Source organism: Denticeps clupeoides, chromosome 11 (genome assembly GCF_900700375.1).
Source record: "Denticeps clupeoides chromosome 11, fDenClu1.1, whole genome shotgun sequence".
Lineage (NCBI taxonomy): Eukaryota > Metazoa > Chordata > Actinopteri > Clupeiformes > Denticipitidae > Denticeps > Denticeps clupeoides.
The window spans coordinates 19,100,910-19,111,310 of record NC_041717.1 but is presented as its reverse complement, the minus strand read 5'-3'; the positions used below and the strand labels follow the sequence as shown (position 1 = coordinate 19,111,310).

The window sequence follows — 10,401 nt, the reverse complement described above, 5'->3', positions numbered from 1 at the left end:
CCCGGGGTGCAGTGTGTGGGGACGGTGCTTTGCTCAGTGGCACTTTGTCGGCTCGGGATTCGAACCGGCGACCTTCTGATTACGGGGCCGCTCCCTTAACCGCCAGGCCACCACTGCCCCAGATTCGCAGTCTTTTGCCGTGGTACCGTGGTATCATGGATGATTAGTCACAGCATTGGCACAAATATGAAACCAATAAACTAGAATAGAATAGAATACTGTCAGTCTGTTGTCCAGAAGAAATCCACAGACAATATAATGTGTGATGTTTGTATTGTCAGTGCAGAGTCAGTCGTGCACAAATTCCTGAAACCTTCAAATCAGCACGGCACAACGATGATCTTTATTATTCAGTAATTACATGTAATTATTGCGGGGAACATAGGTGGAATAAAAACATGGACCGGCCTAGCAGTGTTGTCGTTTATACGGAGCTCGGGTTATGCAGTTATAACATGCGCTATTGGCTTCCGTTCGTTTTTCACGGCGTCGGTATCAAGGTGCTGTCTGTGGTGCTGATTCCTGAAGTCTTGTGGGTGTAAAAGGTTGTTGTCAGTGGACGCCATCGTGTAGACTCTTTGTAACTGGAGTTATAGATTTCAGGAATGATGCAACACAGTGGTTTTGGAAGTGGCCTCGTAATCAGAAGGTTGCCGGTTCGAATCCCGGTCCGCCAAGGTGCCACCGAGCAAAGCTCCGCCCCCACACTCTGCTCCCCGGGCGCCTGTCATGGTTGCCCACTGCTCGCCAAGGGTGATGGTTAAAAGCAGAGGACACATTTCGTTGTGTCACCATGTGCTGTGCTGAAGTGTTTCACAATCACTTCACTTTCTCTAAAATAGTGTAAATACCATATTAGTTTGTATGTTTCAATACATTACATTACATTTACGGCGTTTACCAGACGCCCTTATACAGAGCGTCTTACAATTAGTAGTTACAGGGACGGTCCCCCCTGGAGACACTCAGGGTTTTGAGTGTCTTGCTCAGAGACAATTAACTTAACACCATTAGTTATAGACCAGACACTGGACCGAGTGTAGATGGGGAGCTGTATGTAACTGGGTAGAGCTGTGGTATTACTGCATGAATCACATCACTCTTGTCGTGCTCCGCAGCTTCCCGCTGCACCTCAATGCCATATCTCAAAATGAACATGTCAACTTGGACTAGTGTCAAATTGTCAGCAACGCTGCCCAACAGAATTCCCTGTCTGTGGCCAAAGAACCATGCAGTTTCATGCAAAGCTCTTCAAACTTTGTGTCACTCTGATCGGGTGGTAGCGGCCTAGCGGGTATCACACTCGCTTATGAACCAGAAGACCCGGGTTCAAACCCCATCTACTACCATCGTGTCCCTGAGCAAGACACTTAACCCTGAGTGTCTTCAGGGAGGGACTGTCCCTGTAACTACTGATCGTAAGTCGCTCTGGATAAGGGCGTCAGGTAAATACTGTAAATGTAAATTTATGCACGTGTTTGTGCACAAATATATTTTTAAGTTACAACAGCAGCAAAACAGCAGCAACTCGGGACTCAGGCAGCAACGGGGTCAATCAATGACCAACTGATAAGCTGTGTGGCTTTTCATTTGGATGAGGCGCATTCAGACGGAGTAAACACATGAAGAACATCAGGCCACCTCACCGGGCCGGACGTGTCGCTCTCGCGCCCTAATGGACAACGATTGCGCCTACGACTGCTGCACCGTGTCCAACCTCAAGAGGACTAATAGCGGCACGAGAGCGGCATGTTCTTCGTTCGACAGCCCCCCAAAAGCGAGCTTTGCGCCTTACTGGTAAGCTCTTATATTTTATGGCATTTACCAGACGCCATACAATCAGTATTTACAGGGACAGTCCCCCCTAGAGACGCTCGGGGTTAAGTGTCTTGCTGAGGGACTTTGAACCTGTGACTTTGTGGTCACACTAGACCCCCACAACCCTACTTTGCATACAAACGTGATTGCGTGTCCTGCAGTGCGCCAAAGCGTGACACACGTCCTGGTTCCATGCAACTGCACAATAAATGCACATGGACATTAATTTCTTGATGATTGTGTGGCCCTTGCATTTGGTCTGTCGAGCTGGTCTGTCTATGTTTGCACTAGCTGTGAACCAGGAGGACTTTGTCTTGCAGTGCCAAACTAAACACTCTGCACTTCGCTTATCTCTTTTCCAAGTGGAGACGAATCCATATGCATGTGATCATGTTCGAAAGATTTTGGCATGTGCTTTCGAAACACGTGAAGTCCTTATGTGGACCTTAACAACATTTGCACTGTTTTCACATCAGCAATGTGCCTGTTCTGGTGGATAAAAAACATTATGTCATAGAAAATTCATATTCCGACCTATTTTCATTAAATTAAGTGCAAATTCTATAAAATGTCACATATATGACGACCACAGCTCCACTTTGGTATGTTTGTCCTGCCACTTCTAGCATATTTACGGGTTTGTGGCATTTAAATGGTCCGATTTACGACAACGACTCGTTCATTAAAAGAACCGACTCCGCTCGCTCGCTCGCTCGTTCGTTCGTTCGTTGGCGACAGCACAGGTGGCGCTCGGCCGAGCGCTCGGCAGGCACGTAGACCCAGACGGCGACCCATGACCGAGCCGCAGCCCAACTCGGGACTTTTCAGAACCGCGCCAAAGGACGGGCTGAAAAGAGCGAGCAGGAAGGATGCGAAGTAAGCGAACCCGTGAACGATGCGATTCGGTTCCGTAAAAAAAAACAAAAAAAAAAAAAGAATACGGCAGAAGAGACGAAGACAATAAAACGGGCCGATAATTAGCACGTAATAATGGCTGTAAACGCGGCTTTTTTTTTCCAGCTCCGACGCTGAAAATGCGGGTGAGGAGAGGCAGAGGAAAGTCGGACGGGTGTCCATGGACCCGCAGTCAGAAGTGCTGAAGCGGAGAAAGCCAGCACTGGTCAGGTAACAAGTAGTTCATCTAGAGAATTAAGCAACGTAAAAGCTGATGTAAAGCGTGTTGTTCTGGGGGAGAATTTCGAATAAATATATCATATTTCTAATTGAACCATTTTTTTACATATGTGTATATATATATATATATATATATATATATGTATAGGTCAAAAACCTTTGACCACACCCTTCTTGCGCAAATTCAAAGAGATCCCGAGGCTAAGATCGAAAGGAAGAAGTCCCAGCTGAATCAGGTGCGTTTTTATTGCGATAAAACCCACCATTGATAACCCGGGCCCGCTCCTCTGACCGACCTTCTGTGCCATTTTCAGCTCTCCAAAACCAACTGTCAGTACCACAAACTGTTCAAGGAGGTCTGCACGGAGGAGCCGCTGAGGCAGAGTGAGTGGTCCGGCGCTCCTTCACTCGCCCCACTGGGGCCTTTCCCCCCCCCGGGGCCTGGCTGATCGGGTGCTGTCTCGCTCTCAGGTTACACCTGCGCCTTGCAGAAGGACATCCTCTACCAGGGGAGGCTGTTCATCTCGGACAACTGGATCTGTTTCCACTCGAAAGTGTTCGGGAAAGACACCAAGGTACCAAGGACCTCCTGAAATGCTGCCGGCGTGTAATCCAGACTCGGCAACGCGATATCGCGCCATTATGTATAAATATCACGCCGCGCTTACGTGTCATGTTCGTCTATTTACGGCGCGTCCGATGGTCATTTAATTCCATTCCGAAGGGGTTCGAAATGGCACCCGCACGAAAAAAGAACGGCCGGAGGACCTGTTGCACGTGCACAGTTTCAGGCTGACGTCAGGCTGTGTACGGATCATAATGCTCAAGCAAAAAGGTCCCTGCTGCTCCGGTTGGGCAAATTTGTGGCAAGTTAACCGGTGAACTGTTGCACCATGTTTTCCTGGTGCTAGCACCACCGCGTACCTACACGATGGTGCAAATGCTTGTCGCTGGGGCAGGGCCCTTCTGAAGAACAATAATGTACCTGTACCCTTTTAGCACCTTAGTCATCTGTACCATTTAAGGCACAATTGTGTACCATTTACATGTAAGTATGATGATGTAATGGGCAGCACACTTGTTGTGTGGAGCTGGGGGTTGAAGGCCTTGCGTAAGCAGCCACAGACGTGGGGATGCCGGGCTCGAACCGGCGACCTTCAACTCACAGGCACAGAGTCTTAGTCCACTGAGCGATATGCTGTGTCTGTCTGTGGGTTTTTTTGTTTTTTTCACGTATACTCCTTTTGTCCTACGAAAGTTGTGAAAACTTTTGGAAAAATTGGTCAAATCCACTGGCCATTCTGTCACTATTGTGCAGCTGACATCTAGCAATTAATACGCATTTTTGTCGGTACGTCGGGGTTAATGGGGATCATTTCCATGTGGTGCAGGTTCAGGGGTACAACCATGTTCCTTTTAAAGGTACAACATGGGATCACAAACGACCTGTCCTGCACCTTTTTGAGGTACAATCAGCTGAAAGGGACAGTTTTGTACCTGGAGGTTTAAAATTGTACCCTGTGTGTACCTGTATTTCTCTGTGTGTCGCATGTGGCCGATGGCTTTTACAATTAGAGCGCGTTTTCAGGGCCAGGCGGTGACGATGGCAGGTAGCGAGGCGCTCTCACGCCTCCAAGTTTGTGAGTTTGAGTCCCGTCTCGGACCAGGTGTACCCGGAGTTGGGTGTTGGTGGATTGGCAACTCTCGGATGTCCCTAGGACCGTGTGTGTGTGAGTGAGTAGTGTGTGTATGTGTGTGTGTGGGACAGAATCTGAGTTGAGGATAGTGAGTGTTTTATAGACACTTTATAGAACCCCCTGTCAAATCTGCTGGAAAAAAGTTCTTTAAAATGAACCAATTGCTTTTTTTTCCCCCAGATCGTCATTCCAGTCCTCTCCGTTTCCGTGATTAAGAAGACGAAAACTGCCATTTTGGTGCCAAATGCTCTGGTCATTGCAACCTCATCTGAGCGTGTGAGTAAGCGTGTCCTCTCAAGCCGAGTGGAAGTACCAGTATATACATAAAATGTACATGTGTGAGTGCCTGTATGCACAGAATATAAGTAAGAATATAAGAGTGTTGCTCTTCCCCAGCATGTGTTCGTGTCATTCCTGTCGCGGGACACCACATACAAATTCCTGACGACCGTGTGCTACCATTTAGAGGTGAGCAATGAAGGCCGATCCAAGTCAGTTGATCTAATGCACAGCGATTATCTGCTGCATGGTGGTGTGGCTTCAGAACTTTTGGACAGACCGAACTAGTGTTTTTTCGTCAACAAAATTTTGACGAACCTTTGCGACGTGATGAAGACGAGAACTAAAACAAAGTAAATCATGTAATAATTAGACTAAATGTAGTTTTAGCTGAACAAAAATGATGAGGTGTTTGTGGTGCTGATTCCAGGACTGTCAAGATAGATACTTTATAGATCCCTGGGAGTCATGGAGCAAAAACATTGATTAAACTCCATTCTTCTTCATATACAGTGGGGCAAAAAAGTATTTAGTCAGCCACCAATTGTGCAAGTTCTCGCACTTACAAAGATGAGAGAGGCCTGTAATTTTCATAATAGGTACCCCTCAACTATGAGAGACAAAATCCAGAAAATCACATCCTCTGATTTTTAAATAATTTATTTGCAAATTATGGTGGAAAATTTGTATTTGGTCACTAAAAAAAGTTCATCTCAATACTTTGTTATATACCCTTTGTTGGCAATGACAGAGGTCAAACGTTTTCTGTAAGTCTTCACACACTGTTGCTGGTATTTTGGCCCATTCTTCCATGCAGATCTCCTCTAGAGCAGTGAGGTTTTGTGGCTGTCGCTGTCCCTCCAAAGATTTTCTATGGGGTTGAGATCTGGAGACTGGCTTAGGCCACTCCAGAACCATGAAATGCTTCTTACGAAGCCACTCCTTCGTGGCCCGGGCGGAGTGTTTGGGATCATTGTCATGCTGAAAGACCCAGCCACATTTCACCTTCAAACCCCTTGCTGATGGAAGGAGGTTTTCACTCAAAATCTCATGATACATGGCCCCATTCATTCTTTCCTTTACACGGATAAGTTGTCTGGGTCCCTTTGCAGAAAAACACCCCAAAGCATGATGTTTCCACCCCCATACTTCACAGTAGGTATGGTGTTCTTTGGATGCAACTCAGCATTCTTTCTCGTCCAAACAAAACAAGTAGAGTTTTTACCAAAAAGTTCTATTTTGGTTTCATCGGACCATATGACATTCTCCCAATCATCTTCTGGATCCTCCAGATGCTCTCTAGCAAACTTCAGACGGGCCCGGACATGTACTGGCTTAAGCAGGGGAACACGTCTGGCACTGCAGGATTTGAGTCCCTGGCGGCGTAGTGTGTTACTGATGGTAGCCTTTGTTACTGCAGGTCATTCACTAGGTCCCCCCGTGTGGTTCTGGGATTTTTGATCACCGTTCTTGTAATCATTTTGACCCCACGGGGTGAGATCTTGCGTAGAGCCCCAGATCGAGGGAGATTAACAGTGGTCTTGTATGTCTTCCATTTTCAAATAATTGTTCCCACATTTGATTTCTTCACACCAAGCTGCTTACCTATTGCAGATTTAGTCTTCCCAGCCTTGTGCAGGTCTACAATTTGGTTTCTGGTGTCCTTACACAGCTCTTTGGTCTTGGCCATAGTGGAGTTTGGACTGTGACTATTTGAGGTTGTGGACAGGTGTCTTTTATACTGATTATGAGTTCAAACCGGTGCCATTAATACAGGTAATTTTGTGCAGGACAGAGGAGCCTTTTACAGAAGAAGTTATAGGTCTGTGAGAGTCAGAAAACTTGCATGTTTGTTAGTGACCAAATACTAATTTTCCACCATAATTTGCAAATAAATTCTTTAAAAATCAGAGGATGTGATTTTGTCTCTCATAGTTAAGGTATACCTGTGATGAAAATTACAGGCCTCTCTCATCTTTTTAAGCAGTAGAACTTGCACAATTGGTGGCTGACAAAATACTTTATACTGTATATATAAAACAACCACAGTTTGATCTGTGAGCACCTTTAGGAAAACTTACTGTTGTTCCAGGAGAACAGTGCAGCAGGCCCCTCATCAGCGGAGAACAGCTTCAGAGGCAGTCGGACCATCACTCTTCCTCTGGTCGGTGGCCAGTTTCCGGCCTGCCAGACTAATGCTACACAAATTTAGTAGAATCAACCGACGTCTTTGTTACTGCTGTGCCATGCCATTTTTTTTTACATTTTTTTGATAGGACTTCTCAGGAGTCTTCTCCGATTTGGATGGAACAGTCAGGCAGAGGATCACAGAACTGGAGGACAGCAGCAGTTCCGACTCCCCGCTGCCCGAATTTGAGAAAATTGCAGGTGTGGGCTTCAAGTTCTGGTCACTGTTGTGTGGTCACTTCTACCCCACTTTCACTTTAGAAAAGTAAAGTAGCATATTTTTATGGACTATCTTAGTGTTATTTTACTATTTTTGAACTGCCACTAAACGCAGTGTTACATGCTAAATATTGATCTTATTTCACTAACATTTCTTATTAGCTGAAGAAGAGAAGGTAACTAGCTTTTTTGTCGGTTTGCACATCACAAATAGCTGATGTGTTTTGGGATGGGAGCAGTAGCTGCTCGCTAAGTTGGCTCTTGTTTAATTAATTATGAATTAGTATAATATTCTGATTCAGATTTCGTATAACCATATAAAGAGTTCATTTTACATTTACATTTACAGCATTTATCAGACGCCCTTATCCAGAGCGACTTACAATCAGTATTTACAGGGACAGTCCCCCTGGAGCAATTTAGGGTTAAGTGTCTTGCTCAGGGACACAATGGTACTAAGCGGGATTTGAACCCACTAGGCTACTACCACCCTAACCAGCTCAGATGATCTTGTCACACGGATGAAAAGTAACCCCACGACCGTGTCTTTTGTCGTATTCCCACAAGCAGAATACCCAAAGCTGCCCCAGGGCTTCCTGAACGTGGCGAAACCTGCAGATAAGCCGACCCATTCGGATCTGCACCTCCAGCGCGTCTCCGAGGCCAGGAATGGTGCTGTTCCCATCACCCCACCCCCATTCAACTCGTTTTTATACATACAGTACAGGCCAAAAGTGTGGACACACCTTCTCATTCAATGTGTTTTCTTTATTTTCATGGCCATTTACGTTGGTAGATTCTCACTGAAGGCATCAAAACTATGAATGAACACATGTGGAGTTATGTACTTAACAAAAAAAGGTGAAATAACTGAAAACATGTTTTATATTCTAGTTTCTTTGCTCTGATTACTGCTTTGCACTCTTGGCATTCTCTCGATGAGCTTCAAGAGGTCGTCACCTGAAATGGTTCTCCAACAGTCTTGAAGGAGTTCCCAGAGGTGTTTAGCACTTGTTGGTCCAGCTCACCCCAAACCATCTCTATTGGGTTCAGGTCCGGTGACTGTGGAGAACAGGTCTCCACTTTTTGTTAAGTACATAACTCCACATGTGTTCATTCATAGTTTTGATGCCTTCAGTGAGAATCTACCAACGTAAATGGCCATGAAAATAAAGAAAACACATTGAATGAGAAGGTGTGTCCACACGTTTGGCTTGAATTGTATATTATACGTTTTTATTTATTTATTTATTATTATTATTATTATTATATACTTATATCAGACCCTCTGAATATGTATGATGTCCATTACAGGTGCACCTGATAAGCCGGTGGATGAGTGCGACACCAAAGCCCTGCGACCCTTTACGCTCAACAGCCTTCTGGCCGTATACTTGTTGTTGTGAGTATTCCATGCTAAGCTTGATATTATAGTGTGGGGTTCAGATGTAATTGTTTGCTAACTCAATTCATGAGGGATGGAATCAAGTGAACCCGAGGGAGCAGTTCGACTCTGCCAACTGCAACCTTAACCTTTCTCATTTTCTTGACAGAGTCTTTGTTTTAGTCCTGTCTTCATGTTATATGGCTTATAAAATCATTACTCTGGAGCAGCGGCTGATTTCGGTCAGCTCTTTGACCGAGCTGACAGACCCCGGGTAAGGACAAAACAGCAAAATCTTGATTAATCGCATTTAATTCTTATGACTACAGCGAATTTAAAACTATTACAGCGGCAAGTGCGGGAAGGAAGCTTGTGCTTGCGCCTATTGATGAACTTGCGCCTATTGATGAACTTGAAGCAGAAAGGCACACTCACTGTAAAGTGTAAACAAAATGCAGCTGCAGTAACACCATTAATTTATTTAACACATAATTTTAATCAAATGCATTGGTTAACAAGGTAATTTTCACAGGCCTAATAATTATGTTTGTTATTTTATTTTGAATTATTTAATTTTCTTTAATTTTTCAACAATTTTTCAGAAATGAATTCCCCAAAGCTTACTTGGAGGACAACACCGGAATCTACTCAATGTTATCCAAGAACCTTTTAAAACTGGAAAAGGTAAAAGCATTCAAAATAAAAAGATTGTATTCATGGTTGGGGCTCCTAATGAACCAGAACTGATCACTTCGTGGATGGAAACTTGCCAAATGCCATAAATGTAAATGTAAATTCAAACCCTGTTTGCAAATGACTGAAGCACAACTGCAAGCCATTTTTTTTGTAATGAAACATTTAAAGGCATTGAGCTGATTTGAGGAGGACTGTGACGGCCGTAAGATGGTGTGGCTGATCACGTTTGCTTCATTTTTTTTTCACTTTGAAGTTTGACATGTGATGAATATTAGACCAAGATCCAACAATAAGTATGAATATCGCATAATGCTGGTGTTTGTGAAAGTCTTAACGCTTATTGTTGCCATAATTGCAGATTGGCTCGCACGTTAGATGGCGGTGACTGGTTAATGCATCCTGCACCATGTCTCAACAGATTCAGAGAAACCTGGAGAGGCTGTTGGAGGAAACCCAGTGAAGCAGAATGGACGAATCACTCAAAATCCGAACAATTATTCATCAGAACCACGTTCTGATGCTAAAGTTAAAAAACTGACCAGCGATACCCATCTCAACGCAAAGTGAGACTTTTGTCAATGACAAGCCGTGGCATGATGGAAATATGTGTGGTGCACCACCGCAGCAGGTGCTGAACAGCGCAGCAGGATTATTGCTCAGATTATTGCTGTCCTAAACGGAGGATTCCCCAGCCAAGCAAGCGTCAACCACAGATCTGTGCTCTAATTATGCTGTGGCATTTTGATTGGTTGACTCCTTTAAAGCAGCATTCCGGCCTGTGAAACCGCATTGCCCAGAGGACCAGCTGGATCAAGATGGCGGAAGATGATGCCTCAAGGGGGACTGTCCCCGTAACTGTGATGAATTAACCCTGTAGCTTTTCATAAAATCGATCCCACAATGTGATCCTGTCTGTACATATAGAATATATATTTTGCAGTCCCTTGGATTTTGGATATATGTGCAATAAACATTGTTGCTGTGTAA

At 44.6% G+C, this 10,401-nt stretch overlaps 1 protein-coding gene across 1 annotated transcript; it reads left to right on the top strand.

The window, feature by feature from the left end:
- The first annotated feature begins 2,556 nt into the window (after window positions 1-2,556).
- gramd2b (GRAM domain containing 2B) lies at window positions 2,557-10,401 on the top strand. The gene is made up of 14 exons (XM_028996184.1): window positions 2,557-2,694; window positions 2,839-2,943; window positions 3,101-3,188; window positions 3,267-3,336; window positions 3,424-3,527; window positions 4,830-4,925; window positions 5,046-5,117; window positions 7,021-7,092; window positions 7,205-7,316; window positions 7,905-8,006; window positions 8,649-8,736; window positions 8,888-8,992; window positions 9,321-9,402; window positions 9,833-10,401. The coding sequence occupies exons 1-14, from the start codon at window positions 2,612-2,614 to the stop codon at window positions 9,872-9,874; spliced, it is 1,221 nt and encodes a 406-aa protein (XP_028852017.1). The 5' UTR covers window positions 2,557-2,611; the 3' UTR covers window positions 9,875-10,401.